Below are 27,143 nucleotides of genomic sequence, written 5' to 3' on the forward strand. Positions count from 1 at the left end.
GGAATTAATAGGCCATATGAAGATTTTTAAAAGACCGTTTAACACATATGCCAAATTGCTTTGACAGAAAAGATTTTAAGGAGCCTTAAGCATAATTTTCAAACTGCAGCAGCAATAAGTGCTATCTTGGACTTTTTTTCTCTCTCCCCTCCTTTCTAGCCCAGCCCTTTAAATTGTAACGTTTGGAGCCAAATCCTTCAGGATCCTACACTTTTGAGACGGTCCCTTGTTGTGAAAGGGACCAGAGCCTGCGAGAGAGGGAGGGAGAGAGAACTGGTTTGAATGTCGCACGCCGAGACCGGCTTAGTAATTGTATCACGGTTGACAGATGCGGGGACGGTCACGTGACCCGAGCATGACCTCATAGCTCCCGGCTCCCCCCACCCACTCTCCACGTCCACGGTTCGGCCTCTGGCTTCCAGAGCGGACTCGGCGGCGGCAGCGGTGGCGGGAGGGGGAGGGCCTTTCCATCACTCTTACTTGGCAAGCTGTCGAAAGGAGACCTGGGGTTTGGAAACTCTTTGGTTCCCTGGGCGGACAAGGAGGACGCTAGGAAGCCCAGACTTCTGTAATCACTGGCCAGAGGGAAAATTCTACTGCGCGATTAGCAAGTATTTGCTGAGCGCAGCTGGGTACCCAGTTCGGGCTGCAGGCCAGGCTCCGTGCCAGTACGAATTTCATCTCGCTGAATTCTTTATATCCGCCTCTTACTGCTGAGAAGAGTCTTGGAGACACAGATGAGAAAACGAATGGCTTAGCTGGGGAGTGAGAACTCGCCCAAAGCAAGAGAAAACTGGAGGAAGCAGTGGGTGCCGCACGTGTACAAGAGGTGTTAGACTGCTGTCAGCGAGTCTAGGGAGGGCAGGTGGGGGCACTGCCCACCTGAAAGCTTCTGGAAGAAAGGAACGGTGAGGCGGGATATAGACAAGTCCAAGAGATCTCACACTGACCGGACAGGCCATCTGTGGTGGAGAGAATGGGATTTGGGAGGAAAGCTGAAAATAAAACAAGCGAGAGAATTAAGAAGACGGAGGAAAGTGTTGATAGGATGAAGGGGGAGCGCCTCGGCCCAGTTTTGCACCAGTGAGAGGCCCCCACCCCCAGCCCAGCACTTTAAGGGTGCCCCCAGGTCCCTGGAGACTTAGGAAATCCTTAAAGGTGCTGATTTTGCATTCACCGAAGGCCATCCCCTTGCAGGCAAGAGCTAAGCTCTGTGAGCCTGGTGCTCTAAACGTTTTTCTTGTGGACTCCCATTTTTTTTTTTGGAAAATCTGTGTACCCCTTTGCACATTTTTAGGAGCAAAAAATTTCCATAGTTTAAATAGTTACATAGGGTGTACTTTCTGGTGTATGCAAATATTGACATTTAAAGATAAAACTGTTACAGTACTCTGAAAAATGTTTCTAAATGAAATAGTATAGTGATTGGATACCCAGCATAATCCTTTTAAAAAATACATGAAGTTTTCCCTTCACAGTTGGAAAAATTTCATCTTTTTTTCTCCTTGAATTTGTGTTTCCTTCTACTTCCCCAACAGAATTTTATCCTAATACATTTTTATGATTGAATCTTTTATTCACCCAATCATACGTCTCTCCAACAAAGCTATGTATAAAGAAGTGAATTTATTTTAAAATGTTCTTGTGACCATAGATTCTAAATATTACAGAATATTTTGTCTGGATTTGTACCATGACAACTAATCACAATTAATCAAAACAAATGCTATTAGAAAATTTAATAGCTACTTCAGTTCAGTTCAGTTCAGTTGCTCAGTCGTGTCCAAAGGAAGCATAAAAAATAAAGCTTAATTGAAAATGTATCTCTTAATGAGGACGAAGTGCTTTTTTCCCCACCCCAATTAGATCATATATCCATAGATGAATATTACTCATTGCTAGGAGGGGTCAAGTTTCAGTATTATTTCTATTTTAAAAAATAGATACAAGAGCTGATCTCAGAAACCTTTCCACATACGTAAATAATAAAGAATGTAAGGAGTTTTTTATGGCAGTGTCACTCAGTTTTATAAACTCTTTTTGAGTTGTATGTCAAAAATCATATGAGTAATCATTAAAAAACTATCAGTTGACAGACAACTAGAATAGATTCTCCTTCACTTCGAATGAAAGCAGAGAACCAGAAGCTAGTTGATTTGCCCAGTCATTTAGCCACCATTCTTTTCCACATAGATACAGGAATTTAGACTCTCGCTTCGTTGTGCCATACATGTTCCCTCAAGCCAGTGCACTGTGGGAAGATTCGGGATGGGTAAGAAGCATGCTCTTTGGGGAAGTGGGAGGAGGGTGATGGTGTAAGGGAAGCAGGAGGGAGAACCAGCCGCCTCCCTCACATGATACTCAAATGAGACAGCTGTTTAACATACAGTGCTTGTGAAAGGCGAGGACTTGTCATGTGAGGCTCTTAAAATGCCCCATGCCAAAATACCCTTGGGAGGTTCTTCGTGTACGCCCAGGAGCACCGGTACCTTAGTTTTTGCTGGTCCATTGCTGGATGGATGAGCAAAGAAAGGGAAGGTGATGGGATGAGGGGTCCCTGCAGGGTCTTAAGGTCTCTTTGTAGGAGGAAAGATGCTCTGGGCACAGGAGACATCCCCGAGGGGTGACCACCTCTCTGTAGGGTCTTTCTGAGGAAGGGACAGAAGCAACAATAACCTGAGTCCAGGTGCACTGGCTGCTGTGTGTCTCAGATCCAGACTCACTTCTTAGAACTTTCCTTCTCCTTTTGGTTCAACCTACCTTGAGCTCTTGAGAGACCTTCCTTCTCATTCTTCCATGAAGGGCCTCTGCGGGAGGAGCGATGGTGTCCCCACAGATCAGTCAGAGCAGAGAGGAGCTTAGCGGGGCCAACAAGAGGCTCGAGATGCTGCAGTCCCCATCGGACCCTGACGGAGGGCTGGCTGCTCTGCTGGCTCTCTCCTCTCCATCCCAGGGCACGCTCATTCCTGGCTGGCCCATGGTGCCTTTGTCACTAGGAAATGGCCTTCTTTGGGCAGATACAGCACCATGAGCACATGAGGCAGGGAGCACGAGACACCTTTGTGCGAACAGCAGTCTTCCCTCCAGACTGACACAGCGCATTGCCAAGAGGCATGGCTTGGCCAGGAGAGGGGAGCTGTGTTTCAGTCCCTGCCTGTCCCCTCGGCTGGGCGCCTTTTGACATTGCACAGCCTCATAACCACGTGGGTCATGCTGCTTGTTCTGAGCACACCCTCCCCCACCTTGGAGGGCTGTCCTTCTAGCCAGGTTCACCAGTTCCTACTCAGCCTTTGAGGCCCAGTGCTGGTGCCACTTTCTTCAAGAACCAGCTCTTCCCACCCACAGTCATCTCCCCCTCATCTGCCGTTGTTCAGCCGCTCAGTCACGTCTGACTCTTTGTGACCCCATGGACAGCAGCACGCCAGGCTTTCCTGTCCTTCATGATCTCCTAGAGTTTGCTCAAACTCACGTCCATCAAGTCGGTGAAGCCATCCAACCATCTCATCCTCTGTCATCCCCTTTTCCTCCTACCTTCAGTCTTTCCCAGCATCAAATTCTTTTCCAATGAGTTGGTTCTTCTCATCAGGTGGCCAAAGTATTGGAGCTTCAGTTTCAGCATCAGTCCTTCCAATGATTATTCAAGATTTCATTTAGGATTGATTGGTTTGGTCTCCTTGCAGTCCAAGGGACTCTCAAGAGTCTTCTCCAGCACCAATTCAAAAGCATCAATTCTTCAGCGCTCAGCCTTCTTTATGGTCCAACTCTCACATCCATACATGACTACTGGAAAAACCATAGCTTTGACTGGATGGACCTTTGCTGGCAAAGTGATGTCTCTGCTTTTTAGTATGCTATCTAGGTTTGTCATAGCTTTTCTTCCAAGGAGCAAGCGTCTTTTTGGGTGCACTCACCATCCACAGTGATTTTGGAGCACAAGAAAATAAAATCTATCACTGTTTCCATTGTTTCCCCATCTATTTGTCATGAAGTGATGGGATCGGATTCCATGATCTTAGTTTTTTGAATGTTGAGTTTTAAGCCAGTTTTTTCACTCTCTTCTTTCACCTTCATCAAGAGGCTCTCTTTAGTTCCTCTTTACTTTCTGCCATAAGGGTGATGTCATCTGCATATCTGAGGTTATTGACAGTCTTGATTCCAGCTTGAGTTTCATCCAGTCTAGCTTTTCTCATGATGTACTCTGCTGCTGCTGCTAAGTCGTTTCAGTCGTGTCCGACTCTGTGCGACCCCATAGACGGCAGCCCACTAGGCTTCTCTGTCCCTGGGATTCTCCATGCAAGAATACTGGAGTGGGTTGCCATTTCCTTCTCCAATACATGAAAGTGAAAAGTGAAAGTGAAGTCACTCAGTCACGTCCGACTCTTAGCGACCCCATGGACTGCAGCCTACCAGGCTCCTCAGTCCATGGGATTTTCCAGGCAAGAGTACTGGAGTGGGTTGCCATTGCCTTCTCTGCATGATGTACTCTACATATAAATTAAATAAGCAAGGTGACAATATATAGATTGACATATTCCTTTCCCAATTTGGAACTGTTGTTCCATGTCCAGTTCTAACTGTTCCTTCTTGACCTGCATATAGGTTTCTCAGAAGGCAGGTCAGGTGGTCTGGTATTCCCATCTCTTTCAGAGTTTTCCACAGTTTCTTGTGATCCACACAGTCAAAGGCTTTGGCGTAGTCAATGAAGCAGAAGTAGATGTTTTTCTGGAATTCCCTTGCTTTTTCTATGATCCAGCAGATGTTGGCAATTTGATCTCTGGTTCCTCTGTCTTTACTAAAGTCAGCTTGAACGTCTGGAAGTTCTCGGTTCATGTACTGCTGACGCCTACCTTGGAGGATTTTGAGCATTACCTTGACAGCATGTGAAATGAGTGCAATTTTGCAGTAGTTTGAACATTCTTTCCTGGTGGCTCAGCTGGTAAAGAATCCGTCTGCAATGTGGGAGACCTGGGTTCAATCCCTGGGTTGGGAAGATCCCCTGGAGAAGGGAAAGGCTACCCACTCCAGTATTCTGGCCTGGAGAATTCCATGGACTGTATAGCCCATGGGGTCGCAAAGAGCAACTTTCACTTTCACTTTGAACATTTTTTGGCACTGCCTTTTCATTGGGATCGGAATGAAAACTGACCCCCTCATCTGGCTTCCTATAATTATCCGTCTATAAACATTAATTATACTGGAAATTATGGGGAGGTGTTTATACTAGAGCAATAGTTCTCAGCTAGGGACAGTTTTGACCCCCATGGGATATTTGGCAGTGTCTGGAGATACTTTTTGTTCTTACAACTGGGGCAGGGAGCCTGTTACTGGCATCTAGTGGGTTAGAGGGCAGGGATGCTGTTAACATCCTGCAATGCACAGGACAGCTCCCCCTCTTTCCAAGCAAAGGGTGGTGGTGGTGAGAGTCACTCAGTCGTGTCCAACTCTTTGCGACCCCATGGACTATACAATCCACAGAATTCTCCAGGTCAGAATACTGAAGTGGGTACCCTTTCTCTTCTCCAGGGGATCTTCCCAACCCAGGGATTGAACCCAGGTCTCCTGCATTGCAGGTGGATTCTTTACCAGCTGAGGCACAAGGGAAGCCCAAGAATACTGGAGTGGGTAGCCTGTCCCTTCTCCAGGGGATCTTCCTGACCGTTGAACCCGGGTCTCCTGCATTGCCAGTGGATTCTTTACCAACTGAGCTATCAGGGAAGCCCAAGCAAACGGTAATGTAGTCCAAAGGATCAGCTGTGCCTAAGGAGAAACTCTGGATGAGATAATCTCTAGTCTTGAAAATGCTTTATGTCACACTCTGTTATATCGTGGGGTTTTTATATTGTGGTTTTTTTTGTTTTGTTTTGTTAAATGTTGAGCATCTTTTCTTTTTTTAAATATTTATTTTTATTTATTTGTTTGACTGTGTTGGGTGTGCGGGCTTCTCTTTAGTTGTAGCACATGGGCTCTAGAGCATCAGGCTCTCTAGTTAAGGCTTGGACTTAGTTGCCCTGTCATGTGAGATCTTAGTTCCCTGGCCAGGGATGGACTCAGGGTCCCCTACACTGAAAGGTGATTCTTAACCACTGGACCATCAGGGATCGTTGTGTTTTAATGATCCTCGTCAGTGTTACTTTGCAGCCAGATGATAAGTTCTTTGAGGACAGAGACCATGTGTCTTGAAGGTCTCTCCTGCAAGGGCACTAGCACACGATTCCTCGGAGTTTTTGGCTGCCAGGAAGATGTAGAGGAAGGATGTGTGGATACTCCCTGACCTGCCTCAGTCCTGCTCTCAGATGTTTCCCATGAGCTTCTGCTAGGATTCTTTGCCAGTTGGACTCTTACTACGTTATATCTTAAAAGCAACAACAACAAAACTGAAAGACAAGGGAGCCAGACAGGCACCGACTCCTTAGCATGGCTCTGAGAACCACTGAGTCTCCAGCCTGCACCCCACTATGTGCCTAAGCTGTGGGCTCAGCTGAGAAGACGTTGAGAGAAATCATTCAACTTCAGGTTGTGGGCAGCTGTGTATCAGCTATCTCTATAGCCTGGAGCAAAGAATCCATGAACTGTTTCCTAAATCCATAAATGCAGCCTGGGAAATCCCTTAGCAGGATTCTGTAGAAAGAAGAGCTCTGATAGATTTCTCTCAAGTGAAGCATCTCTCAGCATCAGATCTCTGTGTTTGTGGGTATCCAGAGCATGAAGACAAATGGAGGTCCACAAGCCATGTGTTTACGTATCGTACAGCTATAAAGCAGGCTAACAAATCATTAAATGTTTCAGCTTACTGTCTTGAAAAATACATCTTCATGATGACCTGGAAGGTTAAGTTTGAGAATGCTCATATTTCTCTGATCACTTGCTGGAATACTTGGTGATTGTGGGAAGAGCGGGCCCCAGGCCCCCCTGACCCTGCACTCACGGCCCGTGGTCTGTCCCTTTATCCTTCACCCCCCAGCTCTGCCTCATTCTTCGAGGGGCCTGGTGTGGGCAACCAGCCTACATATCCAAGTTCCAGTCACATCTCTTGTATGTGCCACCCCCCAGTTCAGTCTAGCCTGTGGAGGATGAACCTGGGGAAGAGGACTGCAGGCTCGAGAAACAGGTTTGGGACCTTTTGGGCAAGGAGTTCCTGGGTCCTGTATGCTGATGGTATGTTCTCAGGAGGTGGAGTGTAGTGGGCACATCCACTTGGCCCTACAGACTTTCTACCCTGTGGGGAGGGGTGAGACCAGATAAGAGTCAGAGGGGAGCCCTCGTACAGTGCTGGCCCAGAGTGAGGTCTCTCTTGTCAGATCTAAGGGCAGACTCCCGCCCAAAGTCGCAGCAGCTTCATCAAGTGCCCTGGGTCACCTGGTGTCTCCTGGAGGCTAACCTTTCACCTTTATCCCCCCCACACGCAGACTCAGCAGAAACCTCGAGCCATTTTGGAGGGTAAGAACTTTATTGAGATATAATTCATAAGTATATGAATTATATACTTATATACAATTTCCCATTTAAAGTGTGCAATTAGATGACTTTTAGCATTTCAGGTTTGCAACCATCACCACAGTTAATTTTAGAACATTTCATCACCCTAAAGGAAACTGTGTACCCATAGCTCTCATCTCCCAGTCCCTCTGTTCCCCTGGTCCTAAGCAACTACTAATCTACTTTGTCTCTCTAGAGATTTGCACATTCTGGACATTTTATGTAAATGGAATTATAACATTTGTAGTCTTTTATGTTTGGCTTCTTTCACTTAGCATGATGTTTTCAAGGTTCAGCCATGTGGTAGCATGGATCAATGCTTTATTCTTTTTTACTGCCAAGTATATTAAAAAGCAGAGACATTACTTTGCCAACAAAGGTCCGTCTAGTCAAGGCTATGGTTTTTCCCGTGGTCATGTATGGATGTGAGAGTTGGACTGTGAAGAAAGCTGATCGCCGAAGAATCGATGCTTTTGAACTGTGGTGTTGGAGAAGACTCTTGAGAGTCCCTTGGACTGCAAGGAGATCCAACCAGTCCATTCTAAAGGAGATCAGTCCTGGGTGTTCATTGGAAGGACAGATGCTAAAGCTGAAACTCCAATACTTTGGCCACCTCATGCGACGAGTTGACTCACTGGAAAAGACTCTGATGCTAGGAAAGGTTGGGGGCGGGAGGAGAAGGGGACGACGGAGAATGAGATGGCTGGATGGCATCACCGACTCTGTGGACATGAGTTTGAGTGAACTCCGGGAGTTGGTGATGGACAGGGAGGCCTGGCGTGCTGTGATTCATGGGGTCGCGGAGAGTCGGACACGACTGAGCGACTGAACTGAACTGAATATTCCATGGTATGGCTGTCCCACATGGTGATTATTGACACATCAGTTGATGGACACTTGGGTTGTTTCCAGACTGTTCATGGTCTTATTATGGAGCCTTTGCGATTGTACAGACTATGCTTGTCTATGGTTTTCCACTGGGCATCCCCTCTCAGTGATGCCCTGCCACCATTTCCATTGGCATGGACATCAATCCCTCAATCCCTCAAGGTGCCAGAGCAGGGCTGTTTTCCCTCCAGAAGTGGAGTAATGACTCCTTTCCCACATATGTGAGTTCTCATGTGTGCCCTCCTAATAGCGCCACTTCTCCCCTGTCTCTCAAACTCCCTTGTTTAGGTTCATCTGCTTGGCTTTCTCTACAGGACAGGCTGGAAACAGATGCCAAGTTTCCTCCATTAGCTATCGCTGAGCTCACGTTCCAGCTCATATAATTCTCTTCTCCTTAGCCAAATGGGAAAGCCCTTGCATGCTTCAGAACTCTTGGTTCCAAGTGAGAGAAACCCAATTTAAATAAAAGTTAACAGCAACTGAAAAGCTTAGGGATGTCTCTTATTTCAGGTGGATCCAGGAGCTCAAATCTGCCAACAAGGTCTCACTCTCTCTCTTTCTCCTCCCTCCCTCTCTTTCCCTGAGTCTTCTCATCCCTTCTTGGCTCTGGTTTTCTCCATGTAACCTGTATTCTCAGGTTGGGCTTTCCCAAGTGGAACAAAATAGTCACCAATCGCTCTTCACATTTATTCTGCCTAATTAGTACCCAAAGGAGAGTTTATTTTTCCCAGGAGTTCCATCTAAAGTCCTAAGTCTGAGACTCATTGGTCAGGCTTGGGTCATGTGTCCACACCAGAACCTATCATTTGGCCAAAAGATGGAATGCTCTGATTGGTCAGGTCTGGGTCTGGGGCCCACCCTCAATTGGAAGTCAGCCCACTGGAAATTTGCAAAGACTGATGAACAGGGAGTTCCCCAAAAGAAAATCAATGGGGAATGAACATTGGGTTCACATAGCAGATGTCACTGGAATCATGCTATAAACTGACCTGTCTGGGGTCTATCCTACTAACTTATCATACACGTTTAGATATGCCTGAATCCTAGTAATAGACATACCTAGGCTGAAGCCAAGACTCCTGCTATTTGTGATAAATTATGAGATTCTAGAAGTTAATATCCAACATATTACTGTTCCTAAGGAGGGTTTGTAATTGAACATGAACAAATCCTTAGTCCAAGAATTTTTGTCCTGATAGTTGAAGTACAGGCTTTCATAGCAGGACAGTGGAGAAAATATTTTTTAATTCAAGAGGCCTTTTGGAGGGACTTCCCTGGTGGTCCAGTGGCTCAGACTCCATGCTCCCAATGTAGGGGGCATGGGTTTGATCCCTGGTAAGGGAATTAGATCCCACATGCTGCAATTAAGAGTTCTCATGCTACAGCTAAAGATCCCACATGCTACAACTAAGACCTGGTGCAGCCAAATAAATATTTTAAAAAAATTTTTTTAAAAAGAGGTCTTCTAGAGACTGATGCGAAGTAACACATCCTATAGTTACACATGTAGTATCTGAATGTCTTTGACATCAGTTCATAGTATTTTCATTTCATAGTATTTTATCCATGCCAAGGTTGAGTGGAGTCAGGTGGGGGAGGTGGTAGAGGCCCCAGGAGTTATAGACAAGGTGCCTGGATGGAGGGGAGAGACCTGGCTGTAGCAGCACAATATAGCTCTTCTCTGAGATTCCCCCCTCCCTGCTTTTCTCCCCTCCCCTTTCCTTATTCCTTTGTTGCCATGGCAACTGATGATATGCCCTCATCCTCTTCCCCTCTCTGGCTGGATCCGGCCCCCAGGCTCCATCTCACCAATCTCACAGGGCTGTTGTCAATCTCTCTCCACATCCCTAAGTGAGGGCACCCAGCTTTGCCCTCTGCCTGCAATGCACTCTCTTTCCTCATTTCTCCACCCCCGGCCCTTGCCTTGCCCCTTCTTTAATCCTGATCCAGGCTTGAGTCAAATTCCTGTTTTCCTTCAAGTTGTATGAAAACTAGATTTTCCCCATTCTAGCTTGATTTGAAATGCATAAAGAGATCTGTCTCTTGAAACACCTCAAGGTGAGGCAATTTGTGAAGGGAAGAAACATCCTTTACTGCTGCTTCTCTGCTTAATGCAGGGCTAGAGTGAATCATATTCTATTTTTGTAACTAGGAATATTTTCTGTTTAAAGAATTCCCCCAGCACATCTCTGAGTGAAACAGAAGACTGTATCATAAGGGAAATCACATCTCAAGTTCAAAGGTTGTGAGTTGGTGGGCCTGCAGACTTTTGTCCATAGAGTGCCTAAAAAGATGGAGTCAACAGTTAAAAATCAGCAGGTGTCTCTTAAAAAGACTGGATTCCTGACTGCCCTTGAACTAGACACAGGGTGAAATGGGCAGGAGGGAGTCGTGGGGGGGCTGTCTCTTTTATGCTGATTCTTCCTTTCTTGTTAGCTCCACCTGGCCAGCTCCCCTCTTTCACCTGCCCCACTGAGCCCGTGAGTGAGGACTGACATGTCCCCTCTCAGAGATATTTCCCTCCACCACCTTTAGTGGGAGGAAGGCAGAGAACGGGTGGAAGAAAAGTGCAGATTTTTCAGTCGAGTGCCTTTGAAGCTGCTACCCCTAGGTGTGCACAATATGGAGATACAGCGGACCTCACACTAGCATTTGAAATACGGTAACATCACTCCTCACATTTATTATCAAAGCAGCTCTGAATCTCATTGACATCCAACCAGACGAGATAGATTTCTCAGCATTCTTTAAAGCAACTTTCGTCTCTGTGCTGTTCTTGGTCCCTGCCAGGCTTCCAGCCCAGGAAGCTCAGGCAGCTCCTGAACCTGTCTGAGTCTCATTCTCATTGGCAGAGTGAGGATGGTTATCGTACTCATAGGGTGGCCATGGGATGAGATGAGTTGACATGAAGTGTGTTGGACGGGGCAGAATACACAGTAGCTACTGGGTAAATGCGTGAGCCCTTCACTCCTCTCCAGGACATCTACACAGAAGGCTTGAGCTCAGAGTCTTCTCTCAGGCTGTCTGCTGTCGACTGCATCCTTTTGTTCATCGACTTGTTCATTCATTTGCTCCTCAAGCACTGACTGAAGCCCGGCAGAGGGTGGTCCCTGAAGCACACAATTAGCTGCTCCAGCTGGGAGGAGAGTGGCTCCGTGGTAGAGACTGTCTGGCATACGCCCTACCTAGGGATGGGGGAAGCTCCCAAGGACATCTCCCCCACCTCCCTCCTGCTGAGCCCCACCTTGTCAGCCAAGGGTTGCCTTGCTCAGCACTTTCTGCATGGCTTTCCGGTGGCTCTCTTCCAAGACCTGCTTTCTGCCCCAGGACCCTACAAAGGCTCCTTTGATGCAAAGTTTGAGGCAAAGTGACTGTGTCATTTGATACAAATGAGGCTCATGGGGGTAAAAAGTGTAGCTTTATTCTCTTATTTGGGGATTTTCTAGCCCAGAGAAAAACTAGCTGCTGAATGGGACTGGGGAGGAAGCCAGGAGGGAGAGGAAACGCCAAGAATTGGGGAACTCAGTGCTCGTGTTAGCCCTGAGATTAGCAGCTGCAAGCCCGGGGCGTGACCTGCACACCAAGAGGTGTCTCCCACTCAGCCAGACTCTGCTTCCAGAGCTGGTGGGGGTATGAGCCACCCCCCACCCTGCCACCATCCCGGACATTGCCTGCATGGGGACCTTTCCTCCCTTAGACAACCAGACTCAGCATCCTCGGCAGTTGGGCCTGCTCCCGTGGTCCCTACCCCCTTTCAAAATGCATAGTACCTGTTCCCCTTCCTCTGGCTGATGGGGTGTCAGGGACCAGAGGGGGATTTCAGAGGATCCACAAAAGCCCCCTACCCCGGAAGGTCTCCCACATCACTTGAGGGCCAGCCTCATGGGTGCTGCACTGCCCCCGGGCTCTATGCTCGGTGGGGGGGATGGCCTGCACTTAGCCAGACCCCACAGTTGGTTCCAGGATTCTGTCCCCACCTTGAAATCTTCAGTGGTTCTTGAACAAGGGACCCTCATTTTCCTTCTGCACTGGGCCCCGAAGATCCTGGAGCTGAGTTCTGATCGCTTCACTTCTCCTGGTTCTTAAAGTCAGGTCTCTGACCCCTAAATCCTCTGCCCTTCTCTTACTAACACCTCTCATTTGTAGAGCTGAGCCTGTACCCTGTTATCACATTGTCACCTTGAGTCCCTAAATCACTGACTCTTGGCAGAGGCATTTGGGGGATTTGTCTCCTGACCCCAGGTGCTTTGATGCCACCCCTTTGTTCTTGAGGAACCAAAATGCTTGCCTCCTAACCCTCTCTGTGATTCCCTCTTTCTTAAAGTATAGGAAATTTGTAAGTCTGGAGCTCTTAAAGAGCAGCAGACCTAGCCCTCCGAGGGTGCTTAATAAATACCAACTAATGAACCTGCAGCTGCTGCTCCTTTGGCTAATTAAATCTAAATAAGTCACAGACTTTAAATTATGCAACAAGGCTTGGCCAAAACAGCTTAAAAATGCGGGAGTCCTAGCTTTTCTGCTGTGCCCTGTGGAAAAAAAATCCCGTCTTTTAATCATGCTTAACCTTCCTGAAAGAACAGTGGCAACCTTTAAATAATGAATGAATGTATATTAGCAAGATTTTTCCCCAAGCTACAACGGAGCCAGATCATAAAAAGGACAGAGGCAGAGACAGGCCTGGGGGGATTCCGGAAGTTTCTGGTGAATCGCGGACTGCTGGGAGCAATTATTTGGTTGCTCAGAAGCCCAGAGCAAGGGCTGGTGAAGAGCATGGAGGGGAGGGGCAGAAGCGTGGCCACTCAGCCTGTGCCTGCCAGCTGTGAGGGGGCTCCCACAGCCCTCGCAGGGGCTGCACGCTGGTTATCCTCTCTCCTTTCCTTCCTGTCTTGCTTCCACCCCCCCCCCCACCCCGCCCGCGACTCTCCCTCTGCCCCCAGCCCAAGACCCTCCAGGCCGAGAGCACTGTCTTTGCAACTGAACAAAGGTTGAATTCACTTTACCTAGAGCAGCGCTTTTGTGACGTCCTTGTGTACAAGAGTCATTGAGAATATTGTCGAAAACGCAAATGATCAATGGGTCCAGAGTGGGACCTGGGATGCTGCATTTCTAAGATACCTGGGGCTGCTGGTCCTCAGATCATGTGTCGAGTCACAAGGATTTAGTTTTTGTAATGAAGCTGAAAATGTTACAATCAACTGGGGCAGTGTTCAAGTTACCAAACTCTCTGGACACGATCTCAGATCAATTAAATTGGAATTTTTGAAATCAGACCCAAGGCTCTTTGGTCCCATTCTCTCCACCCACCCCCCCACCTTTTTATTTTCTTTTTTTAAAAACCTGAGAGCCTAGGTAATTGGTAGGTCACCCAAATGACGCCTAGAAAGCTAAACCAACTGGCTTGCCATTGCGTGTTGAAGTGGGATTAGAAACAGAGATGGCAGGGAAGTTGGAAGCCAAGCCTGCTCCTCCTTCTCTCCTTGCAGATCTGAGCATTTCCAGGATCCTCGTCTGTCCCTGGGCTCGGGGTTGCAACCTATGTGATTCCACTGGGACAGCAGGCAAGATTCTTCTATCTTTCTCTTCCTAAGACTGCTTGAAACATTATTATTAGTGCTTAATTGCTTGGGCTATCGTGGAGTGTACCATGTAGGATCTGTTACGCTCTCAGTCTTCAGCAACACAGTGTGAGTGGGAACAGGACAGACTTTGGGGGCACTGGGCCCTGTTCTGCGGGATCTGGGACTCAGGAAGGGGAGGGACTCTAGGGGCAGACTGGCCTCCTCCTGCAACCTAGCACCAAGGGGTGTGCCCCAGGCAAGGCTGAGGCCCTTGTTGTGTAAGATCCTGGGGCCTCAGGCAGAGGTCAAGAGGATGAAGGCAGAGATGTTCCAGTCCTGTATTGACAGAAAACTGTGACCTTCTTGCTGTGGTATGTGAGTGAGGCCTTAAGGCAGAAGTGCAGCCGTTGCCCAGACCCAGCTTGGCCACAGCTGTGCTCCACCCAATTGTCTCAACCCGGACAGGACTATGATGCTGGCTCAGCACTGAGGCAGGGAGTGAGAGCTGGGCCTAAGAAAGCAGCAAGGTACTGTAGACACAGTTATTTGCTTATTCAATATCCACCCCTCTTTCCCCCCTCTTCCCCATACTATCAGAATCTTAATTTTGTTCAAGGCTGCAACAGTGTCCAGGCCAAAAACTTACTATACTAAAGATGTCCTGAAGCTAGGAGCAGCAACATGACCAGTCTGACCCATGAGATGCAAGCAGAAGTCGCTAAGTAGATCTTTCTGGAAGGCTTTTAAGAGGTGGCTTCATTTCTTTCCCCCCTTTGCTGACCAGGAGTTGATACTTGGAGCCACGGCAGCCATGTTGAGATTATGAGGCTAAAAGCCATGAAGTGAGCAGGATAAAAGCCACATGCTAAGGATGGTGGAACGAAAAGAAGGGTCCTTTATGACTGAGTTCTCTATGACTTCCTAGAGAAACTTCACCATCGTGGACTGTCTTACCAGGGATTTCTCAGTGTGTGAGACATGTAAACTCCTACTTTGTTAAGCCACTATAACTGGGTTTCTTTTACAGCTAAATGCAGTCTTCACATGGGGACGTTAGAACGAATGTTTCTAGATTGGAAATGGGAAGAAAAGGTCAAGGCAAGAACATGGCCCCCAGGAGAGGGGGTGGGGGAAGAATTTCCCCTTTTAGGGGGAGGGTCACTGTTGTTATTCAGTCACCGGTACTATCTGACTCTTTGTGGTCCCATGGACTGTAGCATGCCAAGCTCCGCTATCCTCTACTATCTCCTGGAGTTTACTCAAATTCATGTCCACTGAGTCAGTGATGCTATCTAACCATCTCATCCTCTGCCACCCACTTCTCCTTTTGCCTTCAGTCTTTCCCAGCATCAGAGTTTTTTCCACTGAGGTGATTCTTTGCATCAGGTGGCCAAAGTATTGGAGCTTCAGCGGCAGTCCTTCCAATGAATATTCAGGGTTGATTTCCTTTCGGATTGATTGATTTGATCTCTTTACAGTCCAAGGGACTCTCAAGAATCTTCTCCAGCACTACAATTTGAAAGCATCAATTCTTTAGCGCTCAGCCTTCTTTATAGTCCAACTCTCACATCCGTACATGACTACTGGAAAAATCATAGCTTTGACTAGATAGACCTTTGTTGGAAAAGTGATGTCTCTGCTTTTTAATACACTGTCTAGGTTTGTCATAGCTTACTTCCAAGGAGCAAGCATCTTTTAATTTCATGGCTGCAGTCATTGTCCACAGTGATTTTGGAGCCCAAGAAAATAAAGTCAGCCACCACTTCAACTTTTTGCCCCTCTATTTGCCATGAAGTGATGGGACCAGGTGCTATGATCTCACTTTTTTTAATGCTGAGTTTCAAGCCAGCTTTTTTCACTCTCCTCTTTCACCCTCATCAAGAGACTCTTTAGTTCATCACTTTCTGCCTTTCAGTTCAGTTCAGTTCAGTTCAGTCGCCCAGTCGTGACCGACACTTTGTGACCCCATGAATCGCAGAACACCAGGCCTCCCTGTCCATCACCAACTCCCACATTTCACTCAAATTCATGTTCATCGAGTTGGTGATCTAGCCATCTCATTCTCTGTTGTCCCCTTCTCCTCCTGCCCCCAATCCCTCCCAGCATCAGAGTCTTTTCTAGTGAGTCAACTCTTCGCATGAGGTGGCCAAAGTAGTGGAGTTTCAGCTTTAGCGTCAGTCCTTCCAATGAACACCCAGGACTGATCTCCTTTAGAATGGACTGGTTGGATCTCCTTGCAGTCCAAGGGACTCTCAAGTCTTCTCCAGCACCACAGTTCAAAAGCATCCATTCTTTGGCGGTCAGTTTTCTTCACAGTCCAACTCTCACATCCATACATGACCACGGGAAAAACTATAGCCTTGACTAGGTGGACCTTTGTTGGCAAAGTAATGTCTCTGCTTTTTAATATGCTGTCTAGGTTGGTCATAACTTTCCTTCCAAGGAGTAAGAGTCTTTTAATTTCATGGCTGCAATCACCATCTGCAGTGATTTTGGAGCCCCAAAACATAAAGTCTGACACTGTTTCCATTGTTTCCCCATCTATTGGCCATGAAATGATGGGACTGGATGCCATGATCTTCGTTTTCTGAATGTTGAGCTTCAAGCCACCTTTTTCACTCTCCTCTTTCACTTTCATCAAGAGGCTTTTGAGTTCCTCTTCACTTTCTGCCATAAGGGTGGTGTCATCTGCATATCTGAGGTTATTGATATTTCTCCCGGCAATCTTGATTCCAGCTTGTGCTTCTTCCAGCCCAGCGTTCCTCATGATGTACTCTGCATAGAAGTTAAATAAGCAGGGTGACAATATACAACCTTGACATACTCCTTTTCCTATTTGGAACCAGTCTGTTGTTCCATATCAATGCAAAGAAATAGAGGAAAACAGCAGAATAGGAAAGACAAGAGATCTATTCAAGAAAATTAAACATACCAAGGGAACATTTCTGCCTTTAGAGTGCTATTATCTGCATATCTGAGGGTGTTGATATTTCTCCCAGCAAACTTGATTCCAGTTTGTGATTCATCCTGCCCAGCATGTCACATGATGTACTCTGCATATAAGTTAAATAAGCAGGGTGATAAAATACAGCCTTTCCCAATTTTGAAACAGTCTATCATTCCATGTCTGGTTCTAACTTTTACTTCTTGACTGGCATACAGATTTCTCAGGAGACAGGTAAGGTGGTTTGGTACTCCCATTTCTTTAAGAATTTTCCACAGTTCATTGTGATCCACACAGTCAAAGGCTTTAGCATAGTCAACGAAGAAGTAAATGTTTTTCTAGAATTCCCTGGCTTTCTCCATGAGCCAATGAATGTTGGCAATTTGATCTCCAGTTTCTCTGCCTTTCCAAATCCAGCTTGTACATCTGGAAGTTCTTGATTCATACACTGCTGAAGCCTAGCTTGAAGGATTTTGAGCATGTGAAATAAGTGCAATAGCATAGTAGTTTGAACATCGCTTATTTCCTAAGAGATTAAGTTCACATTCCTCAGACCAACATTCAAAACTGTAAAATTTGGTTCCAAATCACTTTTCCAGGTCTGTTACTATTCACCAGAGTGAGGATGAGCCTACTCCTTTCTTTGAATTAAGATCCCACACTGGTCTGAATTCAGGTGAGTTCTCCCTGCTCCTTTTTACCTGTCCCAGGCTTACCGGCCCCTGTGAGCTGCTCTTTTGAGAAGACTTCCGATCACCTGTGCTCCAGGGCCCTCTCATTTAATCTCCTTCACCACTGAGGTCTATGTGCCTGATAGTTTCTTGACACTTTAGTGTGTATCAGCTGTATCTCCCAAGCAAGGCTGTGAAATCCTCTGAGGCAGGATTTTAGGAGTGTGTAAGTGTATAAAGATCATGTGTTTTGGAGTCAGACTTGAGATCTAAGATGGTTTTGGGTGCATCACTTAACCTCTCTGAGCCTCAGTATCCTTGTCTGTGAAATGGGGATGATATACATGTCTACCTACCAGGCCTCCATAAAGCATGTAACCAAGTACCAGGCACTTTGGAGATGCTCCAGAAGGGCTTGTGTGTTGACTTGTTGCCTGCTTGGTAACTCTAGGCTGTGCCTTTTTCCTATCCTTTGCATCTCTCATCGTTTTTTCTCTCTCCCTTCTGATTTCCTGCTTTCAAGTTGAACTGGGAGGCCTATACCAAGTTTGGGGAGTGACCTCATGGTCACATGCTCTCATTTTTGCTGAGGGCACATCTTCTCTTACTGGCTCCAGTCTTCTATCAGAGTAGGAGGAGAGGCAGAAGGGAGATTTCATGCCCATTGCTAAGGGGGTGAGAAGAGATGCTAACAACTGAAAGTTTACTCAGTCTTTCTCTAAAGATTTAAAAGGAAAATGGGTGCATTTAATCTAGTCTTACCTGACAAAAGGCTGATTAAATAAATGGTATTATAGCACTTCTTTTTTTTCAAACTCTCAATTCTATTTGCTCTAGCAGATTAAACATCTGAACCTTAATCTTTTTGATATCCTGATCTCCTCCTGCAGTTCAGTTCAGTCACTCAGTCATGTCCTACTCTTTGTGACCCCATGGACCACAGCACACCAGGCTTCCCTGTCCTTCACTAGCTCCTGGAGCTCGCTCAGACTTATGTCCATCAAGTTGGTGAAGCCATCCAACCATCTCACCCTCTGTTGTCCCCTTTTCCTCCTGCCTTCAATCTTTCTCAGCATCAGGGTCTTTTCCAATGAGTCAGTTCTTCACATCAGGTGGCCAAAGTATTGGAGTTACAGCTTCAACATCAGTCCTTCCAATGAATACTCAGGACTGATTTCCTTTAGGATTGACTGTTTGATCTCCTTGTTGTCCAAGGGACTCTCAAGAGTCTTCTCCAACACCACAGTTCAAAACCATCAATTCTTTGGCAATCAGCTTTCTTCATGGTCCAACTCTCACATCCATACGTGACCACTGGAAACACCATAGCTTTGACTAGATGGACCTTTGTTGGCAAAATAATGTCTCTGCTTTTTAATATGCTGTCTTGGTTTGTCATAGCTTTTCTTCCAAGGAGCAAGCATCTTTTAATTTCATGGCTGCAGTCACCATCTGCAGTGATTTTGGAGTCCCCTAAAATAAAGTCTGCCACTGTTTCCATTGTTTCCCCATCTATTTGCCATGAAGTGATGGGACCAGGTGCCGTGATCTTAGTTTTTTGAATGCTAAGTTTTAAGCCAGCTTTTTCACTCTCTTCTTTTACTTTCATCAAGAGGCTCTTTAGTTCTTCTTCGCTTTCTGCCATAAGGGTGGTGTCATCTGCATATCTGAGGTTATTGATATTTCTCCTGGCAATCTTGATTCCAGCTTGTGCTTCATACAGCACGGTATTTCACATGATGTACTCTGCATATAAGTTAAATAAGCAGGGTGACAATATACAGCCTTGACGTACTCCTTTTCCTATCTGCAACCAGTCTGCTGTTCCATGTCTGGTTCTAATGTTACTTCTTGACCTGCATACAGATTTCTCAGGAGGCAGGTAATGTGGTCTGGTATTCCCATCTCTTTAAGAATTTTCCATGGTTTGTTGTGATCAACACAGCCAAAGGCTTTTGTGTAGTCAATAAAGCAAGATCTTCTTCTTTTGCCTCAATCCTTGCCCCCCAGAAACCCAGATCAAATTAAGAGATTGTGAGAAGTGACCCATAGCAAAAAAATTCTATTGAAAGTTTAATCAGAAATGACAGTTTTATTACCTTCAAGTAAATACCTGCCACATGCAGCTACAAATGGGAATGGACGCATTGAACTGGGTGGAAAATAAGAAGTCACTGTGGACCGAAGTGCATGATAATATGTCCTGACATTGAATCCCAGGGTGGTCTTCTCTTTTCATGTATTTTCACTCAGCATCACTAGAGAGCCCAAGAAGACAGAGATGTATTCTTTTGTTCCTCTTAAAGCAGAGCCTCATGTCCAGGAAGAGGAGGGGTCAAAAAAAAAAAAAAAAAGATTTGACTGATTGCACAGCTGTGTCCATTCAGTTTGCTGCGTTATTCTTGAAGTCTCCCGCACTGGCCATCATTCTCAGATGGGGCTGGTGGGGTTGGGCAGCTGACAACCTCGTGTGTGTGTGTGTGTGTGTAGGGGGTAGGGGAGTTGAGCACACACACACCGGGCCACTGCATCTGTGCCCTCTGTGAGCCTTCTGGTGCCCAAAGTTTGTTCCTTTTAGCCGTTGCTGCCTGCTTATCTGTGCATCTGTCTATTGTGGGCAGCTATTAGCTATGTGTGTGTGTGTGTGTGTGTGTGTGTGTGTGAGATCTGAGGGCTGGGCTGTGTGGCGTGTTTGGTTTTGTACCCTCTCCTTCTACTTTTCCACAAGAGCAGCATTGCTGACTTGTTGTGGTTCTAATCAGACTTCAGTGCCTCCTTCCCAAGGCCCCTAGGAGTATGCCCAGATTTTGCCCTCACCTCACCCAGGCCTGTACTGCTCAATGATTAGGATACCAGATAGGTATATCCTGGGCTCCCTGGAGCTTCAGCATTTCTCTTCTTGAACTGCATGTTGCTGAGGGAAGGCTCTGAGCCTGTGTGATGGACTGTGTGCAGTCCTGCTCAGGCCAGGGTCAAATGGACCCTTGCCAATGGCATGGTGATGCCATCTAGACATGTCTGCAGAGCTGGAAGGAGCTTACAGAGTTTTGGCTCTTGTATTTGTTTCCTGTGTTAGTTTTGCTGCTGTCATAAATTATTACACATGTAGTGGCTTAAAGCAACTCATTTATTCTCTTATAGTTCTGGAGGTCAGAAATTTAAAATGGCTTTGGCAGGGCTGCATCCTTTCTGGTGACTCTAGGAAAGAGCCCATGTTCTTGCCTTTTCTAACTTCTCACAGTTGCACTCATCTCACACGCTAGTAAAGTCATGCTCAAAATTCTCCAAGCCAGGCTTCAGCAGTATGTAAACCGTGAACTCCCAGATGTTCAAGCAGGTTTTAGAAAAGGCAGAGGCACCAGAGATCAAATTGCCAACATCCGCTGGATCATGGAGAAAGCAAGAGAATTTCAGAAAAACATCTATTTCTGCTTCATTGACTATGCCAAAGCCTTTGACTGTGTCGATCACAATAAACTGTGGAACATTCTGAAAGAGATGGGAATCCCAGACCACCTGACCTGCCTCTTGAGAAACCTGTATGCAGGTCAGGAAGCAACAGTTAGAACTGGACATGGAACAACAGACTGGTTCCAAATAGGAAAAGGTGTACGTCAAGGTTGTATATTGTCACCCTGCTTATTTAACTTATATGCAGAGTACATCATGAGGAACGCTGGTCTGGAAGAAGCACAAGCTGGAATCAAGATTGTTGGGGGAAATATCAATAACCTCAGATATGCAGATGACACTACCCTTATGGCAGAAAGTGAAGAGGAACTCAAAAGCCTCTTGATGAAAGTGAAAGAGGAGAGTGAAAAGGTTGGCTTGAAGCTCAACATTCAGAAAACAAAGATCATGGCATCTGGTCCCATCACTTCATGGGAAATAGATGGAAAAACAGTGGAAACAGTGTCAGACTTTATTTTTTTGGGCTCCAAAATCACTGCGGATGCTGATTGCAGCCATGAAATTAAAAGACGCTTGCTCCTTGGAAGGAAAGTTATGACCAACCTTGATAGTATATTAAAAAGCAGAGACATTACTTTGCCAACAAAGGTCCGTCTAGTCAAGGCAATGGTTTTTCCCGTGGTCATGTATGGATGTGAGAGTTGGACTGTGAAGAAAGCTGATCGCTGAAGAATCGATGCTTTTGAACTGTGGTGTTGGAGAAGACTCTTGAGAGTCCCTTATCCTGCAAGGAGATCCAACCAGTCCATTCTAAAGGAGATCAATCCTGGATGTTCATTGGAGGGACTGATGCTAAAGCTGAAACTGCAATACTTTGGCCACCTCATGCGACGAGTTGACTCACTGGAAAAGACTCTGATGCTGGGAAAGGTTGGGGGCGGGAGGAGAAGGGGACGACGGAGAATGAGATGGCTGGATGGCATCACCGACTCTGTGGACATGAGTTTGAGTGTACTCCGGGAGTTGGTGATGGACAGGGAGGCCTGGCGTGCTGTAATTCATGGGGTCGCGGAGAGTCGGACACGACTGAGCGACTGAACTGAACTGAACTGATAGGCTGCCTACATTTCTTGGCTTGTGGTCCCACATCACTCCCCGCTCTGCTCCTACCGCCACATGTTCTCTGCCTCTCACCCTCCTGCCTCCCTCCCTCCTGCCTCCCTCTTATAAGAACCCTTTTGATTACACTGTGCTCATCTGGATAATCCAGGATCACTTCTTCATTTCAAGGCTTTAATTTAATCCCAAAGTCTTTTTTTTTTAATCATATAAGGTAACATATGGGAACTGGGATGTGGACCTCCTTGGGGGGGCCTACCTCCAAGCCTCCCTCAGCTCCTCACACCTCAGACAAGATCTGTCTAAATGAGAAGATTCAGTGGATCCCAAGTCAGCCCAGTCACGGTATAATTTCTGTGGTTCTGGAAAGGCTTTCTAAACCCCTTCTCCCTACAGATGCCTCCTTAACCCATTACCTTCTGAAATCCTCCTCTTGGGAAACAAAGCTTCTTCACCCACAGTGAGAACTCAGGCTTAGTACAAGGCCTAAACACGTTTCTCCACACTAAGGTGTAAATGTCTGACAGCAAACCTTTCCTAACGGCAAATTCTGATTGGGGGAGGGGGGCACAGGTGAGGGAAGGAGGTGCCCAGTGATGGAGAGAGAGCGAAGGCACTTGGAAGTATGACCATAAAGTTTTAATCAAACAGAGCAAAATGGCCGCAATGCAGAACAGGTAGTGCTTGGAGAAGAGAAAGAAGATCATCTCCTTGGTGACATAGATTATGTGTATGAAGATGAAGCAGTACAGGAACATGGCGAACTGGTTCTGGGGAAGCAGGAGGTCCTGGAGGCCTCCCGAGAACTGTGGGGAAAGAAGACAGTGGAAACGACCAGCTGGGGCCTGGGCACCAGGCAGACCTGGGCTTCCTTCCTGCTCTTGTCCCTTCCTGAATGTGACCTTAGGCAGGCTGTCTTCCTCACCCAAGGTGAGGGTAATTGTGCCCAATTCACAAGAGAGTGAGGAGGAAGAGTAAGACAAGAATGAAAAATTCCAGGCTACTGGCACAGAGGGGACTCATCAGTTTTCACTTCTTGAGCCTGGCCTTAGGCCTCCTGAGTCAGGCCGCCGCCCTCCTTTCTCTGCACGTTCCATGCAGCCTGTGGGTCCCACACGTGGGCAGTCTCTCTCCTGCTCAGAGATCCCCAGATCTGGACACTGGGTCTTGGGCTAGTTCCCTGGACGGTCTCCCCTGATGCCCCACCTTTTTTGCTGGATAGTGGCCCAATGAGAGGGCATCCCTTGGGCACAAATGAGTGTATGTGCTTTTCTGGGTGCTGGCGCGTGTCACATTGGGACAGGCTGCAGTCCTTCAGCCCAGGGTGTGTCTCTCCTGTGGGCAGGTAGTAGACAGGTGATGGGGCTCCCTAAACCCTCAGGGTCTTGGGTGTGGTCAGTTTGAGCTGTCTGGCTGATTCTGCCTGTGTGTTGCTCTTTTCCAGGATCTGTATCATTAGGGTCAAACAGATCCCCATTTAGGCTGTAAAAAGCATTAACATACAAGTGGAGTAAAAGCTGATGTAACTATTATGATCTGCAGTTAAGAAGGCATCACACCTATGGTTCGTTCTTTAAAATATCTTTTCAACTCATGCCACATTTTTTTAAAGCTGGGTTGGTGAAGCTCTGAATTCACTAGAAACATATTCAGAGGTATTTTTCAATACGATAACAACTGTCTACCTACTCACCCATCCACCCAGAAAAAGAGAGTTGGGAATTTAAAAATAAACTCAACTCTCCAAGGAAATGCACAGGAAGTAAAACGCCTTTGTAAAATATTGTTAAAGGTGGGGTTTTGGACACAATACTGTTGAAACAACTACATAAAATGTGAGGGCAGCTAAATAAAACTGAGCAGGGCAGAAAATGACTCCAGTAAAGCTGCGTCTAAAATGAATGGCAAGGAAGGCAGAAGACCAGAGGAAGAAACCCAGTGTTCTGGGGTGGGAGTGGAGGACTGGACAGATACTGTGTTTCTCTGCAGAACTGGTGTGGCTCTGTGTCCATGGACTCTTTGCTGCTGTTGGTGGTCTGCACGCTAATGACTGACATTTGTGATTTTGATAACAAACTGTGCATTTGTGAAACCTTTTAGACTTTTCAAAACACTTCCAATGGTCTCTTTTTTTAAGTGGAAGACAGAGGACAGATAGGACTATAAAGACTTCCATCTCCTCCAGCAAGGAGAAAGATTTTCAAACTAAAAAGCAAGTATTTCATGAGCAAGAAAAACAAAAGTTAATTGTCAAGAAGCCAACGTGTGTTCATTGAGAGCAAATCATGCAAAGCCAACTTAATTTTCTTTAAAAAGAACATGGACCAGTCAGTTGGGGAAATGCTATCATGTAATATCTTAATTCTGGGAAACCATTTGACTGTGTGTACCAGTACAGTTTTCTCGACAAGGTAGAGAAATGTGAGCTGGAGAAAATGTAACTCAAGGGTGCTGATTAATGGAACATTGCTAACCTGTAGGGAGCTCTTTTAGTGGTATGTACTTTAGGTCATATCCTCCTCAACAATTATAGCAATGACTTGGATAAAGCCAGAAAAGGCATGTTTCTCAGAACTGAGGATTACTCAGAACTGGGAAGCATAGCTAATACATTACATCCCAATAAAATTAAAAAGTGATGAACGTAGGTTGTTGTATTTGGGTCAAGAAGTGAATTGCATGAGTACATAAAAATGGTAATAGCTAACATTTATTGAGTGCTTACCTCAACGTGCCAGGCTCATTTCAGAGTGCCTCACATGTATTCTTTCGTTTAATCCTCCCCACAGCCCTATGAGGTAGGTATTGCCTTACGGATGAGCAAACCAAGGTTCAAAGAGGATTTGCCCAGTGTCATGCAATTCATGTTTCAGAGCCAGGATTTTAACCTAGTACTGCCTGATTTGAAAGCTCAGACAGTGCTGCTTTTAAACAATAACATCTTTCATTATTTAGTGCTTATGATGGTCCAGCCACAGTGTTAGGAACTTCCCATCCCATTTCATCACACACAGACTTTCTTATCCCCGTTTAGGTTAGGGGAGAGTGGCCCATTTCCTGCCAAAAGATATCTAAGTTTTAGTTGACAGCAAGGCAGTGTGATCCAATAGAACAAACGCAGCCCTGATCAGGGAAGGTGTGTGTCTGTGTGTGGTGGGGCGGGGGATGGTTCTATCAAAATCCACCGGGGTCAGGGCTGGGGGTGGGGGAGCATTGGAGGGGACGCGGCTGGGGGGCGTGGAGGGTCGGGGTGGTGGGGGTGTCCGCAGTCTAGGCCCAGGCATCCTGTTTTAAGACATGCCGAGAAGACAGGAGAGGGGTGGGAATCTAGCCAGAGAGGAAATGCTGAGTTTTCCCTGAGGAGGAAAACCGTGGACAAGGTGGTTCTGGGGCCAACCTTCCTTGAAGAGCTGGATCTGAGTTTAATTAACATGGAAGCTCTAAAGCTGTGAGCGGAGGGAGGGTGGAACGCAGCCACCAAATGGATAAACTAGGCTTCCTGTGCAGGTCAGCGACGGGCTCCCCTCACCCCGAGTGTCCCGCACCTTGGCCTCCGGGCGGGACCTGTCACCTACCAGGCGGGGCGTCGCCTGCTGCTGCAGCTGCTCCATCACCTCCTCGTGCTGCCGCTGCCGCTCGTTCTCCTCGTGCAGGTACTTGAGCCGCGTGAGCTCAAACTCCATGCGCACCTTCTCCAGCTCTATCTCGGCGTTGCGCTCGTGCACTGGGGTCCCCAGCGCCGCTGTGGCTGGGACCGAGGGCAGCTCGGCGGGTTCGGGTCCATCGCCCGCCTGTCCTTTAGTGGCAGCGGGGCCGGCCTTGGAGGACAGTGACTTAGGTGGCCCCGGGCAGCCTCTGTCCTCACAAGTTTCCATCTCCTCCAGGTAGTCGTAGGAGGAGTCTGGCTTCGGGGTGTCTTCCTCCTGGGGCTGGGGAGACGGAAATGAGGGGATGGGAGGAGTCAGTATGGGGCGGCCCCGCCTCCCACCCTGCTGTGCCTCTGCAGTCCCAGGCACAGTGCCCTGGGGGTGCTTGAAAGTGTGTTGTGAACTGTAGGCATCTAGACTGAATTCTTAGGAGAGACTTACACGGAGGTATCAGGACCTTGAGAGTTAAGAAGGAGAGGGCAAACTGACAGAGGAATGGCACCCTAAATTTGCAAGTGGGTGTGGTGGGGAAATTGAGTAGAAGTCTGTCTTCCTGGTGATCTTCAAATTGCTGCTTGCAGGTGACTCACCCCATCCCCACAACTAGTTTGAGATCAGTTAGATACCCAGTCGTCTAGAGGTTCCAGAGGGAGGAAGAAACCTAGGCTCTGCACTGAGTACCTCTGTATAGGAGGACCCGGATCCCCATCTGTAGGAGGAAGAAAGCCACTCCTGCCCCCCACCCATGGAGAGGTAGATTGTGTGTGTGAAAGTCGAGTCTGACTCTTTGGGACCCCATGGACTATACAGTACATGGCTCTTCAGGCCAGGATACTGGAGTGGGTAGCCTTTCCCTTCTCCAGTTGGGATCGAATCCAGGTCTCCTGCATTGGAGGCAGATTCTTTACCAGATGAGCCACCTGGGAAGTGGAGAGGTAGATGAGGGAGATTAAAGCCAACTTCAGGTGACTTCTCAATGTTATGAAGGCTACCTGGTCCCTGGATACAGCCAGGTGCCAGTGTGGGGACAGGGTGCATGCCACCCCCTCTTAGCAGCTCTCTGGAATCTCCCAGCACTCAGCCCCTAGCTCATGGTGTCCCCATTGTGCTCTTCCTCCCCTCACTGGGACGGGCTGGGGCAGTGGGAAGAGGCATCCTCCTTACCAACGAAGCCCTTGGCGTTCCTTCAGACATGGGGTCGTCAGGCGCCATCTTGGGGAAGGTTGGGCAACTTTCTCCTGCCCCTCGGCCTTCCATCATTTCCCTATCCTCTGTCGCCATCCAGAAAACCACAACACTGCCAGGTGGGGCCAAAGGACATTTTTTGAGGCATTAACATTTGGCCTCACAAGATTCCACAGCCCGACCACCATCACAATTGCCTGTCCTCATAATAACCCACATTCCACCAGTCGCTAGGGCCCCTTTG

General features: G+C 47.1%; 2 protein-coding genes across 3 annotated transcripts in view; one reads left to right on the top strand and one right to left on the bottom strand.

Annotated features, from left to right (window-relative positions):
- ATP6V1E2 (ATPase H+ transporting V1 subunit E2) overlaps positions 1-27,143 on the top strand; it is an 82,135-nt gene that overhangs the window by 39,637 nt on the left and 15,355 nt on the right. The gene's annotated exons all lie outside the window — the stretch shown is intronic.
- TMEM247 (transmembrane protein 247) lies at positions 362-26,995 on the bottom strand. Its single transcript, XM_088841789.1, has 6 exons — positions 26,879-26,995; positions 25,643-25,996; positions 22,484-22,873; positions 883-995; positions 637-724; positions 362-529 (listed from the first exon to the last, which is right to left on the bottom strand). Exons 1-6 carry the CDS (start codon positions 26,993-26,995, stop codon positions 362-364), a joined length of 1,230 nt encoding a protein of 409 aa, XP_088697915.1.

This window comes from Moschus berezovskii, chromosome 11 (assembly GCF_049115385.1).
Source record: "Moschus berezovskii isolate FMDL1 chromosome 11, NW_MosBer_1.0, whole genome shotgun sequence".
NCBI classification, from domain to species: Eukaryota; Metazoa; Chordata; class Mammalia; order Artiodactyla; family Moschidae; genus Moschus; species Moschus berezovskii.

Bases quoted from the DNA above. Each gene is read 5' to 3' on its own strand.
- TMEM247 (XM_088841789.1), bottom strand. From the start codon at position 26,995: ATGGCGACAGAGGATAGGGAAATGATGGAAGGCCGAGGGGCAGGAGAA. The intron at 996-22,483 runs GTAATGGGTTAA...TTTTATTTTCAG, and splicing joins CAAGAGGAGGATTTCAGAAG to CTTTCCTCCCAAATCCCATT. The intron at 725-882 runs GTGGGCAGTGCC...TGTGTCTCCAAG, and splicing joins TTTCTTCCAGAAGCTTTCAG to ACTCTTCTCAGCAGTAAGAG.